We start from the raw sequence: 23898 nt of genomic DNA on the forward strand, positions 1-23898 counted from the left end.
AAAAGACGCGATGACTGATCAGTTGTTATGCCGTGGCTTTCTGCACGCCCTCGTTGTGATGCCATTGTGGAATCGCAAATCCATCCATTAATTAGTGTCGCACCACTCACTCGGAACCAGCATCGCTTACTCAGCTACAAACACACTGCCAGGTGGAAGTCCATGTCCAGGAGAAAAAGTGTTTACGCCGCGGGTGGCATGGTTGCCATCATGAATATCTCGTATCTACGAGCTAACATACGCCTGTATCATGATCCAGAAGAAAGCCAACGAACCCCAAAGGCACCCAAGTATTTACAGAAAGTCAACGACCGCGTAAAAGGCTCAAATCCGCCTTGACCGACTGCAGTATGTCGAATGCCAACTCCAAACTCATGCGAGTTATTCAGATGCCATGCAATATGTTTCCATGCTAATCTCAAGTGAATGTCCTGCCAACGCGCTAAATTTCGCAAAAAACACTGCTTCACACCACCTATCAGATTCTCATACTCTCCGCGCCCTGCGCCTCGCTGGAGTGGCACTTGTTGGCTTCTCCTCACTGGCTGCCTTATCTGCTGCTGACCCGGGCAGGATAACCTTCTTCGGCGCTGCCAACCTGCTTTTGGTTTGCTTTGGTTTTGCAAGTACAGCAGACTTCGTTGCGTCAGCCATCGTAGCTATGACCTGAGTCACAGGTGTAGAGGCTGGGGTCTTTGGACTCGTAGTTGTAGCTTCTGCGCTGGACTTCGTCGTGCGCTTGGATTTTGTGGGCTTTGTCAATCGCTGTTCCTCCTTGCTCACCCTAGCTTGCGACTGCGCCTGCTGTTCTTGAACGGCATCTGGCAAGAAGGATGATACTGTCGTAAGCAGACCTTTGCCCGGCGTACCATTCGATGCACCCAGACCACGTATCCTTCGGACCTTAGGAGTAGATGATGCTTCCGAATCCCTCGATTTACGCTTCCTCGAGTCGCCCGCCGTGCCCGACCCCTGCTCTACAGCCTCTGCAGCCTTCTCGGCAGCTACAAGCGTAGGAACAGGAAGCGCTGCCGTGAGTTGCACCGATTTCCCTTCCGAGTCCTGAAAGTACGCGAGCTGCTCGTCCCAGCGTATATGTCGACCAGGCAGATTCCGGGTCGTTTCATCATCAGAGCTGTGGTATGGCGAATCCAGTGCGGTCTCAGTCTCAAGTTTCTTGAGCCGTGAAAATGCATTCAATGCCGATCCTTTGTTGCGCCGTGTATTATTCCTAGTCAGTAGAGCCAGCTCCTGAGCTTCCGTTTTTTTTGAAGCGACCACAGGTTCCTGGGAAGATGTCCTTATTGAGATACGATTAGGTGTAGGAAGAGTTGAAGGCGGTGGTATGCGAGAGCTGCGGGTCCGGACGCTGCGGCGTGTCGACGGGATAGTTGCGTCGTCGAGCTTCATTGTGTCATCGAGTCTCATGGTGTCGTCCTCCATATCGTCTACATCTTGAGCCAGAAGATCCTTGGCCGAGCGCGAAGATGGCATGTCTTTGACCAGCTTTTTGCGAGGCGAGGGAGAATTAGGGTCTTTATCTTCTAGAGCTTTTCGAGGGGATGCAAGAGCTTGCTTGATCGCATCTGAGTCGCGACGATTGGAGAGGGATTCGCGTTTGTGTATGATATTAGACCGGTTGGCTTTGCTTGCTGCTGCTCGACTGAGAAAATCCTTCAGAATTGCGGTATCAGCATCTAAATCGGTGGTGATGTCGTCGGGAAGTTGTTCCAGTCGCGAAATCACAGTTTCTTCTGCTTTTCTCGGAGATCTCCTGGGGGTGCTCTGAAAAGCTAAGTTCAAATCCAAGTCCAATGTCAGTCCATCCGCAATAGATGCAGCATCAGTACTGCTGGCGATTTCTTCATCTGCTGTCACCGTGTCGTTTGTAGCATCTACACATTCACTGTCTGCACATTGGCTGTCTAATGTGAGCTCGTCAGTTTCGTCCAAAGTCGATACGCTGGCAGCCTCTCCTTCAATGATATATGGCTTGCACACCACGGCGCCGTTCTGTTTCGGAGTGCTGATAGCAGCCTCTGTCTGGGCAAACATCTCTTCTGCGAGCTGGTCTTTGTTCTCAAACACCGCTTTAGCATCTTCTGAAGTCGCACAGGCCTCTCCGCCAAACGTAATTTGGAGAGTGGCCGTCGAATCGGCAGGCGCATCATCTGTGGCGGTTCGGTCTATGATGGTAGACTCGCTTTCTTCTATTTCTTCACTAAGTTCAATTGCGTTTTCTGTTGCAACTTCTTGAACAAGTTCCACTTCTACCTCATTTGCTAGGGTGTCATCCACTTGGGATATACTATGTTCTAAGACGGACGTAGCAACTGGCTCTGGCTTTGGACTCTCATCCATGACGGTTGAAGCGTCTCTTTCGAGGAGTGATAGACCTAGACGAGATTCTTCGTTTTGTTGTTCATCCTTCTGAGGTGGTTCGATGATGCGTTCGACATATTCAACATCTTGCGGGCCATCGATCGGAAGAGTGGTTTCGATAGTTTCATCTTTTACTGTCAGATCAGTGGTGCGAGACCTGTCAGAGCCAAGGATAGAATGTGCTTGGTCATCGGAGCATTCTATGATGTTAACTTGTGCTAAGGAGTTGTCGTCTTCTGTCTCGTCTTCATAGATTGTGCTGAGGCCCTCTACGGGTTCGTCAATGAACATTTCCTGCTCTGAATACGTATGTTGCTCCGAGAGTCGGTCGGGGGCTTGCTCATTGGTCTCGTCGTATTCTTCGTTAGCATCATGTTCTGACGCTTCGACTTCAGGTTCCACATCATCCAACGAGACGAACGATGCTTCAGCAGACGGATCTTGAATAGTGTATCCTTGTGGGCTGACAGAACGTTCCTCGTTAAGAATTGTTTGTGACTGTATTGGAGACGTAGTTACTGGGTCTGAACACGGTTCGCCATCTTCGACTTCATCTCCGTCGCCGTAGGCTTCGAGGGTTTTCGCGACGGGACTCGTAGGTCGCGTGCTCTGCTCTGGAGGTTCGCTATCTTCGACTTCATCTCCGTCTCTGTAGGCTTCGAGGGTTTTCGCGACGGGACTCGTAGGTCGCGTGCTTTGCTCTGGAGGAGGTATATCATGTTCTTGAAGATCTAGTCTCGGTATGACTGTGCTAGTTCTTCGCCGAGCTATACGTCGTTTTCCTTTCTGGAAGTTAGCTCTTAGTGCACAACGCGTTCAGGAAGAAGGTAAGCATACTCGGCGACGCGCCTTTCCTCTCTGTTCGGGTTGCGACCGCAGCGCCCCTCTTGCGCTTGTTATCGAACTGATCAACATCTTCTTTAGCTTCAGCAATTCCTCCCCCCTCAAGGCATTGCTTTTTCACCACGCGGACCGTTCCAAGCTCGAGTCTGTCTCCAGCCTTTGGTTCAGCAATCTGGTGCCGCCTCCATACTTTTTTTCGCCCTTGCCCCTTCTTGAACGGGCTTTGTGGTGTTCTTTCCCATGCTTTGCGTACTTTTGGAATAGGTAGCGTGTTGGGATCGAGGAAATCTGCGGCTGCTGAGGTCTCGAGCCATTGTTTGTCGAGCATGTCGGCGGAGGCGCGCGTACGTGGCGGCGTATGTGGCATAATTAGTTAATCTAGGAATATGGCGAGTGATTGCATATATGACATAGCCGCTCTGGATTCGGGTTCCAGCGTGAACTGGGGGTGGTGCAGAACAGGAGTATTTGACGGTTGTTTGTTTTGACCGACTGGTCGCGGGCTCCAACCAGCCAGGGCGGCCGTGGCTTGAACACGGCTCCGAAGTTCTGCCATAACGATCACAGTTCTGCTGCCACTGGATCAGACTTGAGTTCATACGAACTGCGAATTGACTCTACACTTTTTTGATAACTGTTTGTCACCATGGTGAAAGCGGCGCCAATCTCTGGTGCCAGGTCAATGGCGGCGCGCCCTCTACCCCCTCTGAATAAACTCCGCGTCAAAAAGCCGGATAGGGAAGTAGTAAATCCATGTATCTCAGTCATGTCATCAGTCCTGGGTACGTGATCAGTCCCAAACGGCCCACTGTATGCAACTTGGCCGCTAATTTTAATTATGAAATAGGTTGCTGGGCATCTTCAGGACATGGCATTGCAGGTTGCGCACAAGTAGAGCAACAGCTGAGAGCGTGTATGGACGCACCTGTACGGCGCACCCCTTATTTGCGATTGTCGTATCACCTTGAATGATGCTAATGGATCTCACAGCCTGGCAAAGCACCGAAGAAGAACAACATTAACTGGCACCTCTCGAGAATGTATCCTAAAATCAAAGGACCGCACAAGAAAGGGATCCACGAACACCACTAATGCCTGCAAACTTACTTGCTCGTTCGATCAGCATCAGAGGCCAATCCGACCACCACAGCAATATCTACATCACACAAAATGGCAGTACGACGAATGCTAAGTCATACCATTGTCGGAATATCTGGTGTCTGGCGAAATACGGGCAGAACATATGTGCTCAAATAAACTAGATGTGCAAGATATTGCATCAGAATCGCATTGGGGGAGTTGTGTCTAGGAGCGACACACTGTACAATGTATATATATACTCTCACCGAGAACTTGGTGAAAATGTATCACTCTTTCGCTGATATCTAAGCGCGGAGGCAAGATTCCGAACCATCTAGCTCTACGCGCACAAAATCGCATTGTGTTAGGATTATATATGTACAAGGATAGTCAGTAAACCTTCGTGGGCATCAATCTTCGAAAGGGCGAGAGTCTGTTATCATATCAGTCACTTCGGAGCTTACTAGGACCAAGTGTACTTTAAAGTTCTTATATACAAATAATCGACAGCCCGTAGGCATAGTCTAGATGCTACAAAACGCCCGTTCTGCACCATCATAATCGCATTACGTATCCAATTATGCAGCAACAATACATCCTCCTCTCTACGAGCCAATTTCATGCACCACTGGCTTCGGCGAAGTTTGACCAGTTGGGTTCACTGTTGTCGAATCTAGCTGCTGGATAGAGTCATGCTGTGCAGTAGCTCCGGGCGGAGGACTGCTAGGTTGGGTATATGGTGCCTGTGATCCTCCCCCGAGCTCCGCAGCGCCGGCAGCAGGAGGCGGAGCCTCTGCCCCTGGTGCATTGTAATTGTATTTATAGTCTTGAGTTGGGGGCTGTTTAGATGGATCTTGAGGTTGATAGTAGCCTGCGGTGGCCTGCTGCGCACTAGGGTCGTACGCGGTTTGCTGACCGTAATTTTGCTGAGGGTATGCGCCTTGGGGATACGTGCCCTGGGGTACAGAGGATTGCGGTCCTTGTGGTCCACTCATCGGTGGCGGTTGGTATCCTCCAGCAGCAGCCGGGGCGGCAGCGGCGGCAGCTGCTTTGGACTTCTTCTTGCGGCGCATGAGTAGGAACACAATTCCGGCGACAATGATGGCTAGGCCGGCGACGCCTCCGACAACTCCTCCTGCAATGGCTCCGACGTTTGTGCTACTGCCTTCATTCGAGCTGTTTATGCCGTTGGAAGACGAACCGATAGTAGTCGCGGTATCAGCACTTGAGTCCTCGGCGGACTCTGAAGGGTTGACTGTTATCACTCTGGTTGAGATTGGCACCTCGACTTGGCTAGTGTCAGGTAGCAAAGACTCGCCGCTGGTCGAGTAGTCGACTAGGATCGTGGTGTCGACATTGGAGCAGCCCCACTCTGTCATTGTGGTTGTTCCGAAATCATAGAGGATATTATAACAACCCGTTAGAGACCCAGCTGTACACAGAGCCACATAGCCATTGCTCGCGCAAGCACCAGTGCAGGAAGAGGCCTCCGATGAAGGCACGCAGGTCGTCTTGATGGAGCAAGCATTGAGGCTGTTGGGATTACAGCATCCATGAACGCCGTAGAAACTATTCGTCGCACAAACATAGGAATCGTCGATACAGCTGAAAGTATTTGCTGAAGACCGGTTAGTACGTAGAGAATGTTAACGATAGACCATTCTTACAGGGATCATCGTGGCCGTAGCCACAAGTATTGTCACCCCTCGAGGCTTGACGTTCGAAAATACTGTCCATGCCTCTATACAACAATGGTGGTGATGTAGGAGCTGGACTCCACCCGACTACCTCAGCTCCAGCATCGCCAGTTGCTCGAGGCCCATTCCACGGCACTGCAGAGATCATGACGGGCGCCAGAATGGCAGCAGACATAAATACTCGACCCATACTGACAACCATTGTCTTGCGACGTGTGCGGGGGGCAGTATCAGATTATACTCTGGCTTCCGCAGAGAATTATGACGTGAGATGAAAGAGAAGCTTGGAGAGACGACAACGACGACAAGAAAGGATAACGAACAAACGAGATCTGCAACCGTTGTACAGCAGAGCGGTCAGGGTGGTTCATATTACTCTCATTTTGTACAAACGGGGGCCAGCATTCTGGACCACTCATCCATATTACTGTCGTCGAGGCGGGAACAATGGCCGAGAACGACTAGACTGGCTTCTCCGGGTCGCATCGAAGCTCTAAGCCCCCAAAAAGACATCTGTCAGCGCAGCGGTTGACTCGTTACTGTGCACGTAGCGGTCCATGTTCGATCTGCAAGCCCATTTGAGGAAAGTTCGTCTTTGGTTCTCTCCAATACAATGCAGGCACGCGTGATCGAGCCGGAGATCGCGGCCAATCAAGGCGACGATTGACAGCCATGGCGTAATGTGCAGATTGAAAGGAGTAGCAAATTGTATGAAAAACAACTAAGAGTGCGTATCGGGGCTTGACTCTGCTGACTCTCCGGTGCGGCTGAGAAGGCTTTACCGCATTTGCACTAGCGTCACCGGACTAGCAGATGCGACGTTCCTCTCTATGGCTCTCCGAACCGAGTCCAAGTATGGGCCAAAACCGCCACAAGGCATTCATCCACTTTCAGGCAACCACTACATTGTAGCCATGTCGATCGACCGTTGTGCATAACAGTCCGCGGACTTCTTTTTGATAAACCTGGACTTCTGACGGTTTCAAGAACTCATACACTCATCCTATTGTTCTCTGTACTTTTCCATTCAGACTCATGCTCTACCGTATTCAAGGCGAGCTATATGCGTGTCGTTCAGATCCCACGATCTCAAATCCAGCTTCAGCACCTGCTATTTCATGGACGTTCTACACTCTGAGAAGCTTTTGTCGCTCTGGAAGTGCATGCGCGTCTCATAACCTACGGGCTTCAAAGGCGAAGGCATGCATGAGTGATACATTTCGCAACGAAGGTTAAATCATAGTGCGAAACACCATGTTGTGCTACAGTGGCATCCAGTCAGCGGAAAGCTTTCATCGTCGTACAGTCTCACCACTGAATTTATGTCTGACATAGATATAAAGTCGAATGAGCCTTCTGATAACGCTGCGCTTGACACTAAATACCTTTACTAACAAGGCGACGGAACCCGTTAAATGATTGCAGAATCGAAATGTGAGCAACACCTTTAACGTACATTCTCGAGTATGTTCAGGTGGGTCGCAGCCCGAATCCACCAGACTAGAAGTATCATAAGCACCATACGAAACGCAAGGCGAAGACGGTCTTGTAGGCTTGATCTGGTTTAGTACCATTTTCTTATTCATTTTGGGTACCGATAATATGCGAAGTCTTATACGTGGACCTGGATTAGGCTACAGGACGCATGAAGTCTTGTTGCGTCTGCGTTTCAAAATTGCATCAACTCAAATCATAGTAGCCTAGTTACTAAACAAACAGGAATTGTGGTAGTATAACGGCCCTCCGCAGTTGCTCTTCTCTTATGTATAATACGGGTCCAAATCAAGCAGAACTTCATGTTTTATGATCCTAGGAATGCAGACTGTACAGGCGTATATTTGGCGATAGCCAGTAGAGAGGGCATTTCAATCTTCCGCCCTCCGCCGGTTTGCGACTAGGGCCGTTAGTGGTGCTTTGATTTCTGTTCCAATTGCGCATAACAGAAGGAAGAGTATCGTCTGAGAAATTGAAGATGGTGGGCTAAAATCTGACTAGAAGACTCCCACAGCCGGGCTGTGACGACACATCCCGGTTCAAACGGCGTTCCATAACCAGCACAAGCCTCAAGAGCAGGTCCATGATTGATGACACTGCGTCAATCAGGCGTTTGCTTGTGTGAAAGAATAGAATTGCTGTCTGCAGCGCGCTTCCTAAGCGCTCTGAGCGGCACAGTATACGGCGCATACTGGGCATCTACTCTACGCGCCTGAAAATGCGCATCACAACACCTCACAGCGTTGGTCCATTGTCCTTGAGCTAAAGGACCAACAAACATCCCTTCCGACCCCATGTTTCATTCGCAACCCTCCCAGCTTCGTCACAGCCGCATGTCATCCTCGTATAAGACAACAGTAACCGAAATTTGAAGTCTCACAGTATACATCCTAGCCCGAATGGTAAAAATAGTTACCTTATGCCCCTTCGAGTATGGTCGTACACTGGGGATGTATAGCTTCTGCACGGCGGGCGATTCGCGTGTGCTTGCTCAGCCCTAGCGGCGATTAGATGCGAGTGTTGGAGATCACTCCGTTTCTGGCAGCGACGTCTAGGGCGGTTGGTTTCCCAGGTTCCTGAGAATAAGCCTGACATTTATATAAGACCACAGCAGGACGTTCCGATTACTGTGGCGCGAATATTCATTTGTAACCAGTACCCAGTTCCAGACACCTGTTGTTGATTGCTTTGATCTGAGTCCCCCGGTCTTTTTAAACATTTCCTTGCGAGAGTTCCGATACATGTAAGGCTAATGTTATGGTCGCGTCATTCCGTGCTTAACGTGTATCTTGCAGCATCAATAACGTCTCAAGAGCATTGGACCTTATAAAAACATGGCGCTCGAAGCCCCATACACAAATGCAATGCGACTGGGTGAGTGAGTGAGTGAAAGGGATGAAATCGACAGCGATGTACTCACTTCTCGCGATCATAGGTCAGGGCTTCAATACCTATACTCAAGATATCCGCCTTGACGGCGCTGTCAAAATCACAAACAGATCGTTTCCCATCCGTTCACGCAGAGTCACCGGCGGTCCAGACGTCACGAAGCGCGTCGCACAAATCAATGCTAGAGATGCAAATCCGCCACCTTCACCCCCAGGGACGCCAGATCTCCTTGGACGTAGCGGGAATGCAGAGCGATCTGGGAGCGTACCAGCCATCAGGGAGACACCTGCACCCGACGAGAGGGAAGGTCGAAGACAGTCGACATCCGCCTCTATTATCCTAGGGCCTCCACGCGCCGTGTCACCTTTCACCATGGTCGACTCATCAACACCGCCGCCGATTAGCCAAAGTGTGACGTTTTCGACGCGAGCAATTGAGAACGTGTCAGACATCATGGATGCCCTGAACATCTCGACCGCTATGTCGATTGGGTATGGCACAATCCACGGAAATGGAAGCGCAGCATTTGTAAATGAGAACAAGGTTCTAGACTCCGAGTTGAATTACATTGTTAGTGTGGCCGTGAATAATGACAACACGAGCGTCGACCAGGAGGACATGGAGTTTCAACCGATTGAAGACCTCCCGCCGGACAGGTTTACGGAGGTCTATGGAGACTCTTTTATTAGCGGATTTGAAGAAGGGGGCGTCTTCAATGCCATTATCTCGATTCAAGTGAACGATAAGAGAAAGCTGAGGGAGGTCAAACAGGCTGTGGATGTTCAGTTGGCTGTCGGACCAGTGCCTGTGGATGTTGGTGTAAAAGAGGAGCTCAACAAGTCCCATATAGAAGCCCTGCAGGATACTGAAATCACGATCAGTGTCAATTGGACTGGCGGTGGAGAAGTGAAGAAGCCCGAGGTCCCTTGGACACTTGCTTCTGTTGTAGCAGTTGCCAACGCCTTTCCTTCAATGGTGGCGAGGAGCTGTTCAAAGACACAAGCAATTCTTATGAGATATACGGCGTTGAAGTCATTCCAGCAGTGGAAATGGAAGATGGTAGCAAAAGATCCAGACTGGGCGAAGAAGTTCATTATCCTGAACTACGCCCCTTGCCAATTGTATACGTCGGATCTTTTTGATGCCATGATGTCCTACAAAAAGCTCTGGAAACGGATCTCAGAAAGTGCGTCATGAGCTACACGCTACACAACAAATCTGCTAACGATATGCCAGTCCTGAAGAATCCGTCGAAATTCAAGATACGAGAACCGGAGAAGAAGCCTCAGTACACTTCCAATACTCTTGCAACAGACGACTTCTACGCCCCTAGACTAGAGCGCGGGATACATATCGAAACCTCAATGTCCAACTTATCGCAATCGTCAGAGAAGCTTTCTCCGTGCCAAAAGCGAGCGAAAGGATTCATCGAGCGTAACAACACATTTGAGATTGAAGATAACACAATTGGCGAGAGTTGGGATCTGTACGCCATCAACCATGATCGGTCACCGATACCTGTGGATCCCTTAGCCCTGAACGAGGCAAAGCTCCTATGTCGCGAGGCCATGACACTGATTGTTCAGGAGGCAGCCCGGCTCGTGGACCACCCACACTTGGCATATGCCGAGTTCAATGTCATGACAGGTAAAACTCAGATGAAGCGCCCAGACTTTGCATATCCAGAGGTCCTCCGAATGCGCCTTCCGGTACCTAATGCCAATGATGCGTCTGACGATTCCATGACGCAAGATGCAGCTGCCATCAAGACGCAAGCGTTCTCTCGCGACAACGATCTATATACGCACTTGGTAGGAGATCCACCGCTCGCGCGTCGGACTTACAAGGCATTCACATCTTTGGATCTGAATGAGACTCCGCGCGGCCGTGTGCAAGCCCAAAAGGGGGAAAACACGCTGCGCAAGATATGTTTACACAGCTACCACCATCACAGTCTAGCCTGGAGTTCTTTCGACGCTGATGCTGACGGCGCCATAGGAGCCATCGGCTTCGGTTTCGCTCATGATCCGCCTTCAGACAAGAACTCCAAGGATTGCTTCTTGCACCACTACGGGCATCCATCCGGCGACGCAGAATCCAAATGCAAAGTACTCGACCTAGGGTCCAAGACTGCTTCGACAGAGATTACTCGGATAGATATCTGCTTCGTTCCTGGCACCGGCAGAATTGCTGGAATCGTCTTCTATGATGACTTCGTTGATGCGACGACAGAGAGGCTAGCGATTCGGCAGTGGGGAGCAGCCGGACGAGAGCCGGACGGGCTGCAGGTGGTCACGCAAACACCTCCGGATGACGGGGAAAAGTGGAGATTTGTTGGGGTATGCGGAGAGTTTGATTCGAGCATGTTCGGAGAAGTGCTTGCACGGGTCAGTGGGATATGGAGAAGGGTTTAGGATGGTTCTTGATTCTTCCATGGATATGTTGATTCTTGGGTATGGTGTCGGGGTTCGGCGTGGCGTTATTAGTATAAAGGCAGAATACCCAGATAAATCGTTTGTTCTTGATATCAGGCACGCCATTTTCTACTGTGTTGATAATGTCTATTATAGGTAAACATGATATGATAAGTTAATGCCTCATTGTTATCAGAAATTCGGATGGATGACCGAAAAGCCTGGTCGCCACGGTCTGATTCTTCCCCGCTTAGCGTCATGACCCTTCACCATGAATCCATGCCCGCTCCACCAGACTCTATTATCTCGATATCAACACTAGTCTTCTCAAAGATACCCCTTAACTATCCCAGGTGATAAGGATACATACTCCACCCCAGAGGCAAAGTCTGACTGTTCGCATTGCTGTTCGATCAACGCGCGTCTTGACACGTCAACCGACGAATGACCTCCGCGACCTCAACTTCAATACCTCCCGCATCAAGTATTCTGCCTGGAGGATATCTGCAATACTTCTGTGCGAGCCAAAGTTGTATAAGACTCTCCTCAGCCAGCAAGGCTCACGAGAATTCAAGATGTCCATAAAGTAGGTTAATTCTCAGCATCGCTGATCAAGGCAAGCAGTGTTCCTGCTGACGTAGGCCTTTCGGGATGAAGCTCTCTGGATACATCTTTACTGACACTATTTGCCTCTACAGCTGGGTAATGCTCTCGGATGCACAGAACTTTACACCTCTACCAAACGAAGAAACACTCTACAAGTCTCCACCGCGGACAACCCTCTCTCTACAAACGTTGAACAAGTACCCTGGCAGGGAGCCATTTCACGTCACAAGCTCCAGCGGTACGATACATCTCACAAATCGACGTGTAAGAATTTCAAACCCTTCTCTACATGAATTATTTCACTAAATCTTCTCAGGTCGTGTATCTTCCCCAGACCCCCTCACCTACCCTTCAGTCCTTCGCCGCGCCCATCCTCAATCTACATGACACACACGTTGACTCGCCTTGGTTTGGTCCCAACACTTGGACAGCACTCGTACAGCCGGTCGCTGGTGGCAACATACCACCTCAACACGCTGCACTCGAGTTAAAAATAACTTTCAAAGAAGGCGGCGCATTTGACTTCAGCGCACGGTTTGAAAGAGTCAAGGAGCGCCTACAACAAGCCGTGGAAGTGGCGCGTGAGTCCGGACACGCAGCAGGAGACGGCTCTGAGACTGGAAGAGGACTTGGTGGTGGTGCTTTGGCAGGGGTGAATCTTGATGCTGTGCATCTAGATGAGCTGCCAGCTTACGAGCCAGGGAGTGGTGTACCTGTACCTCCAGAACAGGTTGTAGAGCAACAAGAAGCCATGAGACGAGACAGCGAGATACTATCCGGGTCGACAGGTCCTAATTCTCCTAGAGTTCCCGCGGCACCGTTCACACCTCCTGCGGAACCACCACCCGGGTACGAGGAGGCACAGATGGACAGCGTTGCGGACGAGCTAGAGCGAAGACTGCGGAGGGATGGATAATATAGCACTGATGGTGCTACTTCTTGCGTTCGAGAACATGATATCAGGGATATGGGCATATACAAGGCGTCAAAGGCTACTCAGGAGGATACCACCAACACCTTTCAGTATTTTGAGACGATTCGAGCGTGTATTCTACTATACGACCAGATGCCCCAGGCATCATTGCATGAAAATGAAAAGTCTCGAACATGTGAAGATCTGCGGGGTCTGAATTGCATGTGAAGATACGTCACGCGAGTTCCCGCGCTACCCCGGCCACTAGACGGATTAGGAAGATGCCTCGGTCCCTCGTTGTCATCATTGTCTATGCTTAAGAAGCCGAGTTAACATATTTCTCTCTCGGACCTCACTTCTAGCCTCCTTCGAGCCATCATTCTTCTCACGACTTCGTCCTCCTTGCACCGGACTCTACACACCACGATGGCCAACCAGACAGGAAGAAACTCATCGGGTATGTTGTTCTCTAGAGCGGTGGTGATCTCACTGCTCTATGTAGGCTACAACTAGATAGAGAATAAAAACTGATTTGGAACAGCTCAAAATCGGCTTGCGCAGGTCGGAGAGCACCTTCAGAGCTCCGGACCAAAGGGAAAGAGTGCGCTGCTCGAGAAGCATGCCGACGATGTAAGTACTATCCATATAGGACATCTGGAGTGCGGAGCGGCAAAAGCTCTAATATAGCAGCCATGGTGTATTGAGGAGGCTTCAACAGCCTCGAAGCTTGGAAGAAACAGTGCTGACATCTTGTTAGATCGTCGTGACAGCGGCGCTCCGCTCCGCAATCACCAGGGGTCGCAAGGGCGGTTTCAAGGACACTATGCCTGCCGATATCCTCACTGGTGTCTTCAAATCTCTCATCGAACGCTCCAAGATTGACCCCAGTCTCGTCGAAGATATTGCCGTCGGTACCGTGCTGGCTCCAGGAGGTGGCGCGACTGAGTTCAGGGCCGCTGCGATCGCAGCAGGCTTCCCAGTCTCGGCTGCGGTCAAGAGCTTGAACAGGCAATGCTCAAGTGGTCTTCAGGCCTGTGTAGACGTCGCGAACGCCATCAAGGCGGGCATGATTGACGTCGGTATTGGTGCCGGTGTGGAGAGCATGACTCTACAATACGGGTGAGTCTACATCCGGGCTCCTCATGAAGCCTGAATCAAGTAGCTGATACATACATGTTTCTAGTCCTACTGCCGTGACAGAGTTCTCTGACGCTCTTGAAGAAGTCGAAGAATCTGCCAACTGCAAAGTCCCCATGGGCGTCCTTTCCGAAGACATGGCTAAGGACAAGGGTATCTCGCGTGCCTCGCAAGACGAGTTCGCCGCGCACTCCTTCCAGAAAGCAGTCAAGGCCCAAAAAGCCGGTCTCTTCAAGGAGGAGATCGCACCTCTGACCGTCAAGTGGACAGACCCCAAGACCGAGGAGGAGAAGGAGATTGTCGTAGACAAAGACGACGGTATTCGCGAGGGCATCACGCCCGAGAGTCTCGGCAAGATCAAGGCCGCGTTTGCAGCAGACGGCACAATTCACGCCGGTAACGCATCACAAGTCAGCGATGGCGCTGCCGCCGTATTACTCATGAAGCGCTCCACCGCACAGAAGCTCGGGCAGCCCATCATCGGCAAATTCGTCAACGCAAGCGTTGTGGGCGTACCGCCACTTCTCATGGGCGTGGGCCCAGCAGCCGCTATCCCACCTGTCTTGGCCAAGACCGGTCTTGACAAGAACGACGTCGACATCTACGAGATCAACGAGGCGTTTGCGTCACAGTGCTTGTTTTGCATCAACGAGTTAGGCTTGGACCAGGCGAAGATTAACCCCAAGGGTGGCGCAATTGCGTTTGGACACCCGTTGGGTTGCACGGGCGCGCGGCAGGTCAGCACACTGCTCAATGAGCTGAGGAGGACGAAGCAGAGCATTGGTGTTACTAGTATGTGTGTTGGTACGGGCATGGGTATGGCCGCGGTATGGGTTGCGGAATAGAGACTGGCTGTGTGAGTGTGGTGTATTGTACGAGTCTTCTGGTATATAGGTTTTGTATAGACGGTTTGCTACAAGTTCCATGAACTTTCTCATCTTCTGAGAACAGCGTCGTCTCCTCCTCAGTGCATCACAGGACTCCTTTTTACAATCACACCAGTCAGCGAGATTGATCCTCCAGCTATACTCCTGTCCATGACATCCCGTCACTGTAGCTCTCCATCCTCGTCAACAACTCCAAACATCCGCACACTCACTTGGACATGTGTGTGACCCACAGCCCATACTCCGGACGAAACCTCTCGCACCGAAACGAAAACCAAAAAACTTCGGAGGTACAAACAATTCCACAGACCTACCACTGGCTGTGTATATATCACTATCCGCCATACATCCAGCCCAGTCAATAGACCTACCCTACTCGTAGGCCCAGATGTAGAGAACGCCGGGCGTATCCGACCGTATACAGATAGAGAAGTTATATGTATATGAACATTCCCATTGTGCTTTTCAATCTTACGAATACTTGGACACACGAAAGAAAATATATCTTACTCAGACTCCTAGCCTGGGTATGAAGTCTGCTTGGCTTGTTGAATGACAATACATGGTATTGAACAAGGAATAAGACAGACTTGAGCATTGTGTGGGTGAGGAACGGGTTATGTCATAGTTGAAGAAAATGATTTGCTGTGTAGAGCCTTACGAGTGTGTTGTTTAGTGGTATTGGGTTCACGCATTGAGATCTGCTGATTATAGGATACAGGGATGTGTGTCGGCAGGCTCTATATAGAGAGGTATACTATTGTCTTCTTGTTTCTGTCACGGCTTTCTATATGTAGGGCACTTATTATGGCTTATTCTAGACAAACATAGCTACGTATATGTGAAGTTCACAGGTCATGGCTTTATTTTCGTACGGTATGGGACCCATGAGAATCGCCAGTCCTAGCGAAGCACTACTGCTACAGTTCTGGGATGGTAATACCCATCATGTGCGAAGTGATAGAAACAGTGCTGCTCATCATCACGATTGCAATTTTTCTACCACTGAGTCCGTTGTCTGTCCCCTTTGCCAACTCTTACGTCTCAGAATAACTTCAATTGCATTCTTACTCGAATACAGATTTATCTGACATGGGGCTGCTGGGTCTGTTTTGAAACATGTGGTGGATGTTCGCATAGAGGGTCGAGATTGAGAAAGAGTTTCGCGGTCTGCCCTGGAAGAGCTTTTGCGAGATTAAGACCTGGGAATGGCGTTTGCTATATATGATGGGTGCTGCAAGCTCTGGAATTAAAAGGAATCATAATGTATACTATTCTTTGTAGATGTGAGCGGCAAGTGCCACTGAGGCTGGCTGATGTACAGACCTCAAGCAAAAACCGACTACTTCCATCCAGAACTCATCTATAACCGTGCAATGTTTGAAGCGCAAGACTAATATTCAGGAGAGCGCTGAATTATCTTATCTCGTCATGATTCGTAGGTAATATTGCTATAAATGAAGACTTCCCAAGTTCCGTGGTGCTAGCGAGGGTATGTGGAAAAGAGAAGAACATGATGGCCTGAGCAGGTGTGAGATCCAAGCTCGAAAAGTGTTCCGAGGCAATAAAAAAAAAGGAGACAGGGAAAGACAAATGGGTTGCTGCTGATGCGAGAAATCGCCATATATGTTCAGAGACAGGCCACTTCAGGGAAGCATGTACGTAAAGATTCAGTCAGCCAGCTACTATGTCAAGCAAAAACTAAACTCAGTCCGGTCAGCCGAAAATGAGGCCATATTCGCCGTCCCCGTAAGCATCCAATTGCCTGGCTGTAGAGGTCTTGGTTGGCGAAGTCCAGACTTTGACGACCATGCCACGGCCGTTGTACCCTAGAGTCTGCCTTTAGTTGAAATCTTCTGGATGAACTTATATGACTGAACACAGTACTCACTACAGCCTTCTGACACTTCATGAGTTGTGTTGAAGTAACCACGTTCAAAGTGGTGCGCAAAGTACCAATTGACTTGGTTTGCATGGACCGAGAATGCAAGCAGGCCCAGAATCAGAGGAAGGTCACCATTCATTCCCCCATAATAGTCTGGGGGTAGCACATCATAGTCGCGTGGGAGATGCCCGGCGGGCAGAAGCTTCTCGACCCATCTTTGGTGTAGTCTACGGCCGCGAAGCCGATTGTGAGCGCTTCCGTATGTCGCTGTTGATGCACATGTGGTCTCATCGTGTTCGAAAGTCATGATCTGCCAACTAGTTTCAGGGCCGTCGTGACGGGCGATAGACATGGTCCTTATCGGGGTGCCCCAGTAACTGTCCAATCCATCACCTACTTGGTGATCGATTGCATCGTAATTCACAATCCAGAAGTAGCCTGAATGGTAGTAGATAGAAAAAGTCTTGTACTCCATGGCATCGCGCGGGAGTCCATCGGTCTTCAATGAGACGCCATCGCAGTAGAAGACCAAGCTATCCTCCCCAGAAGAAATGTTTCCGCCAGATGGTCTGGGGGGAGTCCAGTGTCCTCGTGAATCAGTGTTAGGCCTATGATCGGGAGCCTCTCGCATTCCACGTATCCAGAAGTAATAAGAGGGCTGAGCAATGGTCAATTGGCATTTCGCAGGAGGACAGTAAGGGGCACATACTGCCATTACACTAGTTTGTACCACGAGCAGATTTGAGCCTGACACAGGGATTCGGCAAATAAGGAGCTCTGGTCAGAGCTACGGTGTCCATTATCCGGTAAGTCTTGACGAGCTTTATGCCTGGGAAGCCAGCTATGCGGCTCAACAGCTTCCAATCAATAGGCGCCCAGAATGCTACTGGAGGGGTTAAGTATGGAATCCATCTTGAGAGGAGACTTGTGACCAGATTCATGACGTGGAGTATGAGAGAGACGACGGATCATCCAATGCACTGGAAGGGTGCGATAAAGGTAGATCGCTTCACTGGACGCACCAAGCCAGTGCAAGGATAACATCGGGTGTTGCGCTGAATATAGTCCAATACTTGATTGTCCTTGATGCAGACCCCGCAGTGTTGCAATATGTGGCACACCCTTGGTATCGCGTCTAACAGAGAAAGAAGCCTGTGTCCCATCCTTTGCGTTGTCATCGACAGAAGAGGTCCGCTAAAGTCGCCAGGCTTTCAAGTAGGAGACTCGTCGTGGAGATATCGCTGGATGGAGGTGAAGTGAGAGCCATGTTGAGCCCTTTTAGGCGCGCGGTTCCAAATGGGCATCGGTAGTTGGGCTGTGTTTTCTCGTGCTGGAGTTCACTGCGTGCAGACTACATATCTTAGCGGCGCTGCTAGCAATGGCCAGCATTGAGTGGAACGGTTGCGAAGACAGATCCGTCCTTCCGCGAAAGTGGCAAATTCTTGCTAGAGACTGGGAAGCTCGTATTTGGAGGCTGTCCTGATGTATAGACAGATGATGATCAGACGATATGGTGGATGTATCGTCGGCAGACGAACGGCCGTTTCAGACAGTATTGAAACCTGCCTGGAAATTTCACATGTCTCGTGCCTGTTTCCAAGATGTCAATGACTATGAATTGATTCTTGATGTTCGAATTGGGCCGAAGTCGCTAAAGACGCGTAAGGCTGATCATCGCTGGTCTGGTGCAGGGAATGCAGAATACTTAGCAAGCCTTTCGTCGGCTAACACCGATAAGATGTTGCCAGCCCACAGACCGAGGGTCTTTGGAACGTATTATGAGACTAAACATGAGATGTAGGACCTCCTGAAAGAGCACAGGATGTGCGTTCTCTTTATACTTACTCGCGTCTACTGCCTCGAGCGATAAGACTGACGACACAGCCATTGAGCGCAAAGGAGGCCTCAGTCGTAGCACGACACTAGAACAAGGCAACCATCTTCCCGGTCCCAGGCTCACCGGACGCATTAGAGGAGCGCCAGCGATCGATGCGCTTGATTCAGTCTCACTCTAATATCCACTGCCAATGCACCCTCAGAGAGACCAGCTACGACTCGTGATCACACAAGCCGATAAGCAAAGAAGCAGAGACGAACGGACCTCAAAAGCTTTGTACTGTTGACCGTTGTTTGCGAACGCCAGGATAGATTCATCCCAGATCGTGACTGAACGCGCATAAGCATCGTAAGATGATCAAAGGGACAAGAGCGGAGTAGGAGATGCGCTGTTGAATGCGGCGGATGCATAGTGGAGACCTCTGGCCCAGTCATGGACGGCTTTTTGATCACCAAGAACAAAAATTGCTGTCAAGACCCCGCCAAACGCAGCAAGACCTGGCTTGAATCCCAGCATGTTCCATGACATGCGCGATGTCCGACTGGTGATGACGAAAGTGTACGTATCAGGAGATCTTCGCCGTGATAGTCGTGCATGGCCTAACTAGAGTCATTCCAAGGGCTCGTACGAGCCACAACTGGGTGAAGTTGGCACAGAGCCAAGCTACCGCGTAGCTAGACGGGCCGAAATTCCACTGGACGAACGACTGTTCTGGTCAGCATAAAACCGTCTATCAATCATCCTACAATGTGCCTGGGTGCTACGGCATCTTTCTGAGCATCATACTTTACTTGCCTTTGACCAGCAATAGGCCAATTTCACAACGCTAGTGACGACCTCGCAGCTTTTCCAGTCGTTCCGCGATCTTAGAGGATGGACTCGATTCTACGCTGCGCTCATTCATCGGTCTTGGGGGCCACTCGATGTAACCAACCGATCGACCAGCCGGAACACCAAGCTCTCTAAGTCGGCCGTGAGAAGGCACGTGAGCGAGCCTTTACGCCCTTGACGATGAACCATGTGGATAGACGCCTTTGGCAGATCGAAGATTCTACGAGGAGCCGAAAATGATCGAAGATCAACCACAACTACCGTAGTTCCAACTCATCGTGTTGCCGAAAGGCCGGCCATGGACAGCGAGAACTTACAGACGTCAAGAAATGTTGCTACCATCTATTAGACGGTCCATGTCCTCGAAACGTGTCCATGCCGGGTGACAGCTGGACGGGACGACTCGACTCTGGCCAAGAACATGACTGAGCTCTCAGACCTCAGAGTCGGCTTCGTAATCAAGGACCAACAGCTTGTCTTATCTGAATGTCACTCTTGTAACGATGGAAGAAGCCTGATAGCGGATACGATACTGGGAAACGCCACATGGCTTCTCCGACGATGGATTTATGATCAGAGATGCTACATCGTAAGCAGATGAGAGAGGAGCAGCTGAAGAGGAGGAGAAGGAGGGAGACCAGGGAGAGTCGTACATTTAAAGACTACGGCCCCAGTAACTAGCATTATTAGTCTCGAATGTCCGGGAACAACTTTTGGCTCTTGGTGCCCTACTTGTAAGGTTATTTTGTTTGCCTGGTTTCTTGGCATATATATCAGTCACGTGCTACGCTAGCACTTCTAGAACATCTTTGTGCGAAAATTATAACCATCTCGATATACGGCGAAGAAGTCAGATCAGGGTAAATCAGTGAACTTGACAATCAGTTTACTACAGCACGACTGTTCAAACCATAATCATGTCTCTCACTAAGCCCACGCATACAATAATATTGGACGCTGGTCCTATAATCAAGAATGAGCCCTCGGTGTCCACACTTCTCGCTTCGTCAGAGGCTCTGGTCACAAGTCCCACAGTCATTGCAGAAATTCGGGACGCGACCACCCGAGCTCGAGTCGAAACTTTATTGAAGCCATTCTTGACCCTGCGGCAACCAAAGCCGAGCAGTCTGCAGTTCGTGGCACAATTTGCACGAAAAACTGGTGATTATGCTGTGTTGAGCAAGACCGATCTGGAGCTCATAGCTCTCGCTTACGACATAGAGTGTGAACGCAATGACGGCGACTGGAGACTCCGAAATACTCCAGGGCAGAAACAGCTCAATGGCTCGCCGCCTCGGCAGAAAATGACCAGTGATTTGAGCTCCAACGAAGTGAAAGCAGTGGGCACAGAGAACGCATATCCAGTGGCGGACTCTCAGTCTGACGAGCAAGTGGGAGAAGACGATACCACAAATGCCAATGCGGAGGCGAATAGTGGAAATTCTGACGCAACTGATGCACTCGCACAGAATACTGCTGATTTAGCGATCTCAAGTCTCACGACAAATCCAGTAGCTGAAGTTCCAGAGTCCATGGTTGCGGACACGTCGAATGACCCAACAGGCCAGGTTGAAGAAAATACGCCAACCACAGAAGAGTCAGAAGATCAAGCAAGCGAAGACTCTGGCTCCGAAGGTTGGATCACGCCCGCAAACTTCAAAAAGCACCAGGCCAAGGAAGCAAACGCCGGAGCATCGGAAGAGACCCCTCAAAAAACGCTCCAAGCCGCAATAATAACCACAGATTTCCCAATGCAAAATGTCATACTTCAAATGAATCTCAACCTCCTCTCAGGCTCTCTTCAGCGTGTCCGCAACATTCGCAGCTTCGTACTTCGTTGCCACGCATGCTTTGGCACCACGAAAGACATGACGAAGCAATTTTGCCCCAGATGTGGCAAGCCAACTCTCACAAAGGTCACGTGTACAACCAACTCGAAAGGCGAATACCAGCTTCACCTCAAAAAGAACTTCCAGTGGAACAAGCGAGGAGACCGGTATAGCATACCCAAAGCTGTGCATGGTGCCGCGCATGGACGAGTTAAAGGTGGTGGAAAGGGTTCGTGGGGCAATGAACTACTCCTGGCAGAAGATCAGAAGGAATACTCGCGCGCAGTGACGCTGGAGAAACGGCAGAAGCAGCGCGATCTCATGGACGATGATCTGCTGCCTTCAATTCTTACTGGGCAAAGGAATAACCCTACTGGGCGCCCGAGAGTTGGGGCTGGCAGGAACGTGAATTCTAAAAAAAGGAATTAGGTACTCAATCGCTGGAGATGAACAAAAGAACGCCCCGTATTTGAAGGGCAAAGCAATTCTATACAATAATCGATACAACTGTGCGAACGAGGTGCTATACACGATGAGAACCTGTCTAAGCATTGCAGGAAACTCATACGTATGGTTAAGGAGTCTCAGATCGCCTGTGCCGTACCAGAACTCGCTCTCGTGTGAAAATTCGTCTTGAGGAGACATGCATGCTATATTGGCCCAAAAAGAAATTCCCAGAAACTGCGGCGACGGATCTCACGATACTACCTATCCAAAGTATCTAGAGCTCTTGAAACTACCCCAACGAACAATATACCACTATCCGCCTCCTTTGCAAATTCCATCCCTCCCCTAACCAGCCAACGCACGACGTCTAACCCGCCCAACCGCACCCCCATAAGCCAGCACAGCACCATTCAACCTATCAATCATATCCAAAGTAAACGCATGCGTCTCCTCCGCCCGCGTCGGATTGAACACAAGCACGGCACTCTCGAAGTTCTACACAGCGTAAGCCCTCGTCCCTTCTTCAAACACCGATCTACAGAGTTCCGCCACGTACGATGACACTCCGTCTGAAGCTCTCCAGTCCCGAAACCACCCGTCCGCCGAGTCGGATAGCTCTGAATAGTCCGGCGTGTCTGTTCAGCGTGGCCATGACTCGGCCCTGGTTGCTCATATACTGAGGCTGGGTTAGCAAAGTGGTGCGCGAGAGAGGGGGGCTGAGAGCTGAGAGATGGGTGCTTACAATGCGATATCTAGTGGTTACGGTGTCTGAGTTTGTGCCGGTGGGCAGAGGTGGTGCATCGCGGATCTGGGAAGTGTAAATGTCCATGCTGGCGACTAGGCTTTCGAAGGCTTCTAAGGTATCCTTAGGATGTTAATATGTTAAAAATCTCCAAACTTGTGACATGCATGGCATACGTAAAGATGTCCTCTGTCCGTGAACAGCGCAGGGCCATCGAGAAATGTGATTGCATCGGCTGAGGCTTGCTGTGTTGCCGTCTTGGAAATCAGAGCATCCAGGTCTTGAATGAACTGGGTGGCGACAGAGGGGTCCTCAGGGGGCGGAAACTGCGACATAATTGACACCGCGAAGACAGCGATGAGAGTCGCGATAGCTTGGAGTATGTAAAGCATCTTTGGAAAACGCTTGAGCATGCAGCATTAGAGGAAGAAAAGATGAGGATTACTTCACATTATAAAGTATTGGTGTCTCTCATAAGACAAACCCAACAACCTTCAGGATGTATGATTACTTGACGAAAATTATTGAGCGTAACTCCCGAAGGCTCAAATTTCGTGTTCATTGCACCAAAGTCGTCGCCCCATCTCCTGCTGGATTGGGGATTGGCATCTGTCGAGGCTTTATCTGGACATCGTTGTGGTATCCCGATGTGGTACGAAAGCAAGCCCGTGGCACGAATTATCTGGCGCTCGTGACACAGTGGTCAAATGGTGATAGCGACGAGAATTGTATAGTGTTATATTGCTCTTTCCGACATCCTGTATGCGCCACCATTGCTCTCCCACGAAGATTCGCCTAACGCCATGTCCACTTTCCTCCCAGCCCGCTTTTCCCTTTATTGACCCAGCACTCGCTTGTCCTCTGCACCTAAATTAGTAAAAATTCCGTTCGCGTCGAGTTGGAAGACATACTCTGCTGGGTTATGAGGAGACCATATCGCTTCTTGAGAGTCACTCGGTGTCTAAAAATGCACGCGTCAGCTTGCATACGGCTGATGGGTAGGTGCTTCCACATACCTTGAGTACTTGTCATCGGGCGAGAATCTTGCGGGATGTGCGGATTTTGCGACTTGGCTGCCGATAACTTTTTTCAGGGTGTAGATGCGCTTGCCCTCGGCGTCGAGGGTGTACATGAGATGCATTCTGAGCAGCAATTAGCATTGGGCCGCAGAGATATGAGTGGCGATCCGTACTTGGAGTTCTGGGTGGTAGGAGTTGATAGATGAAGGGGTTTGTTGCTGCGTCCGAAGTCTTGAAGTGTGCGCGACTCTAGATTTGAAGCTCGAGAAAATTCATAGACCAGTGGACCGCCGACGTGCATCCCGCAGCTTGGCACTCCTGGCGTCACGCTAAGCCGTTTTTATCTCATAATTCCGAGATACCTTATCATATAACAGGCCGGGTCTGAATGATGAGGACTGTAGCTACATCATATAGGGGCCAAAGTATGCAACTATTGGTAGCCTTCTTCATAGACGCTGTTCGT

The 23898-nt window shown here is 50.1% G+C and overlaps 10 protein-coding genes across 10 annotated transcripts; 5 read left to right on the plus strand and 5 right to left on the minus strand.

The window, feature by feature from the left end:
• Positions 1-58: 58 nt before the first annotated feature.
• Positions 59-3695, minus strand: EJ05DRAFT_513658 (uncharacterized protein). Its single transcript, XM_033748446.1, has 2 exons — positions 3220-3695; positions 59-3164 (listed from the first exon to the last, which is right to left on the minus strand). Exons 1-2 carry the CDS (start codon positions 3590-3592, stop codon positions 487-489), a joined length of 3051 nt encoding a protein of 1016 aa, XP_033597177.1. The 5' UTR covers positions 3593-3695; the 3' UTR covers positions 59-486.
• A 176-nt stretch (positions 3696-3871) lies between these two features.
• EJ05DRAFT_503674 (mitochondrial ribosomal protein 10) lies at positions 3872-4317 on the plus strand (the record flags this gene model as incomplete). The annotated part of the gene is made up of 3 exons (XM_033747454.1): positions 3872-4007; positions 4073-4152; positions 4216-4317. 3 exons carry the CDS (start codon positions 3872-3874, stop codon positions 4315-4317), a joined length of 318 nt encoding a protein of 105 aa, XP_033597178.1.
• Positions 4318-4661: 344 nt separating this feature from the next.
• EJ05DRAFT_479157 (uncharacterized protein) lies at positions 4662-6690 on the minus strand. The gene is made up of 2 exons (XM_033744620.1): positions 5973-6690; positions 4662-5923 (listed from the first exon to the last, which is right to left on the minus strand). Exons 1-2 carry the CDS (start codon positions 6202-6204, stop codon positions 4911-4913), a joined length of 1245 nt encoding a protein of 414 aa, XP_033597179.1. The 5' UTR covers positions 6205-6690; the 3' UTR covers positions 4662-4910.
• A 2362-nt stretch (positions 6691-9052) lies between these two features.
• Positions 9053-11587, plus strand: EJ05DRAFT_131526 (uncharacterized protein). The gene is made up of 2 exons (XM_033739154.1): positions 9053-10071; positions 10122-11587. Exons 1-2 carry the CDS (start codon positions 9258-9260, stop codon positions 11297-11299), a joined length of 1992 nt encoding a protein of 663 aa, XP_033597180.1. The 5' UTR covers positions 9053-9257; the 3' UTR covers positions 11300-11587.
• Positions 11588-13189, plus strand: EJ05DRAFT_131527 (uncharacterized protein). Its single transcript, XM_033739155.1, has 3 exons — positions 11588-11885; positions 11998-12169; positions 12222-13189. The coding sequence occupies exons 1-3, from the start codon at positions 11875-11877 to the stop codon at positions 12819-12821; spliced, it is 783 nt and encodes a 260-aa protein (XP_033597181.1). The 5' UTR covers positions 11588-11874; the 3' UTR covers positions 12822-13189.
• Positions 13190-13244: 55 nt separating this feature from the next.
• EJ05DRAFT_494286 (thiolase) lies at positions 13245-14800 on the plus strand (the record flags this gene model as incomplete). Its single annotated transcript, XM_033746185.1, has 4 exons — positions 13245-13275; positions 13360-13448; positions 13576-13937; positions 14002-14800. 4 exons carry the CDS (start codon positions 13245-13247, stop codon positions 14798-14800), a joined length of 1281 nt encoding a protein of 426 aa, XP_033597182.1.
• A 1598-nt stretch (positions 14801-16398) lies between these two features.
• EJ05DRAFT_131743 (uncharacterized protein) lies at positions 16399-17910 on the minus strand. Its single transcript, XM_033739156.1, has 3 exons — positions 17437-17910; positions 16734-17385; positions 16399-16671 (listed from the first exon to the last, which is right to left on the minus strand). The coding sequence occupies exons 1-3, from the start codon at positions 17440-17442 to the stop codon at positions 16559-16561; spliced, it is 771 nt and encodes a 256-aa protein (XP_033597183.1). The 5' UTR covers positions 17443-17910; the 3' UTR covers positions 16399-16558.
• A 2114-nt stretch (positions 17911-20024) lies between these two features.
• On the plus strand, positions 20025-21834 carry EJ05DRAFT_131759 (putative art-4 protein). Its single transcript, XM_033739157.1, has one exon. The coding sequence runs from the start codon at positions 20313-20315 to the stop codon at positions 21651-21653; it is 1341 nt and encodes a 446-aa protein (XP_033597184.1). The 5' UTR covers positions 20025-20312; the 3' UTR covers positions 21654-21834.
• A 182-nt stretch (positions 21835-22016) lies between these two features.
• On the minus strand, positions 22017-22805 carry EJ05DRAFT_503680 (uncharacterized protein; the record flags this gene model as incomplete). The annotated part of the gene is made up of 4 exons (XM_033747455.1): positions 22017-22166; positions 22228-22347; positions 22414-22536; positions 22590-22805. 4 exons carry the CDS (start codon positions 22803-22805, stop codon positions 22017-22019), a joined length of 609 nt encoding a protein of 202 aa, XP_033597185.1.
• A 475-nt stretch (positions 22806-23280) lies between these two features.
• EJ05DRAFT_443045 (H/ACA ribonucleoprotein complex subunit 3) lies at positions 23281-23554 on the minus strand (the record flags this gene model as incomplete). The annotated part of the gene is made up of 2 exons (XM_033742066.1): positions 23281-23374; positions 23430-23554. The coding sequence occupies 2 exons, from the start codon at positions 23552-23554 to the stop codon at positions 23281-23283; spliced, it is 219 nt and encodes a 72-aa protein (XP_033597186.1).
• Positions 23555-23898: the final 344 nt, after the last annotated feature.

The sequence above is a fragment of the Pseudovirgaria hyperparasitica genome (assembly GCF_010093815.1).
Source record: "Pseudovirgaria hyperparasitica strain CBS 121739 unplaced genomic scaffold EJ05scaffold_15, whole genome shotgun sequence".
In the NCBI taxonomy this organism is placed as follows: Eukaryota; Fungi; Ascomycota; class Dothideomycetes; order Acrospermales; family Acrospermaceae; genus Pseudovirgaria; species Pseudovirgaria hyperparasitica.

What these genes read in the sequence shown, in the direction of transcription:
- EJ05DRAFT_513658 (XM_033748446.1), bottom strand. Translation starts at nt 3,592, where the DNA reads ATGCCACATACGCCGCCACGTACGCGCGCCTCCGCCGACATGCTCGAC. An exon ending in GAGGAAAGGCGCGTCGCCGA is followed by an intron (nt 3,165 to 3,219) that starts GTATGCTTACCT and finishes ACTTCCAGAAAG; the next exon opens with GAAAACGACGTATAGCTCGG.
- EJ05DRAFT_479157 (XM_033744620.1), bottom strand. Translation starts at nt 6,204, where the DNA reads ATGGTTGTCAGTATGGGTCGAGTATTTATGTCTGCTGCCATTCTGGCG. An exon ending in CTACGGCCACGATGATCCCT is followed by an intron (nt 5,924 to 5,972) that starts GTAAGAATGGTC and finishes ACCGGTCTTCAG; the next exon opens with CAAATACTTTCAGCTGTATC.
- EJ05DRAFT_131526 (XM_033739154.1), top strand. Translation starts at nt 9,258, where the DNA reads ATGGTCGACTCATCAACACCGCCGCCGATTAGCCAAAGTGTGACGTTT. An exon ending in CTGGAAACGGATCTCAGAAA is followed by an intron (nt 10,072 to 10,121) that starts GTGCGTCATGAG and finishes ACGATATGCCAG; the next exon opens with TCCTGAAGAATCCGTCGAAA.
- EJ05DRAFT_131527 (XM_033739155.1), top strand. An exon ending in TACATCTCACAAATCGACGT is followed by an intron (nt 12,170 to 12,221) that starts GTAAGAATTTCA and finishes AAATCTTCTCAG; the next exon opens with GTCGTGTATCTTCCCCAGAC.
- EJ05DRAFT_131743 (XM_033739156.1), bottom strand. An exon ending in TGAAGTGTCAGAAGGCTGTA is followed by an intron (nt 16,672 to 16,733) that starts GTGAGTACTGTG and finishes GGCAGACTCTAG; the next exon opens with GGTACAACGGCCGTGGCATG.
- EJ05DRAFT_131759 (XM_033739157.1), top strand. Translation starts at nt 20,313, where the DNA reads ATGTCTCTCACTAAGCCCACGCATACAATAATATTGGACGCTGGTCCT.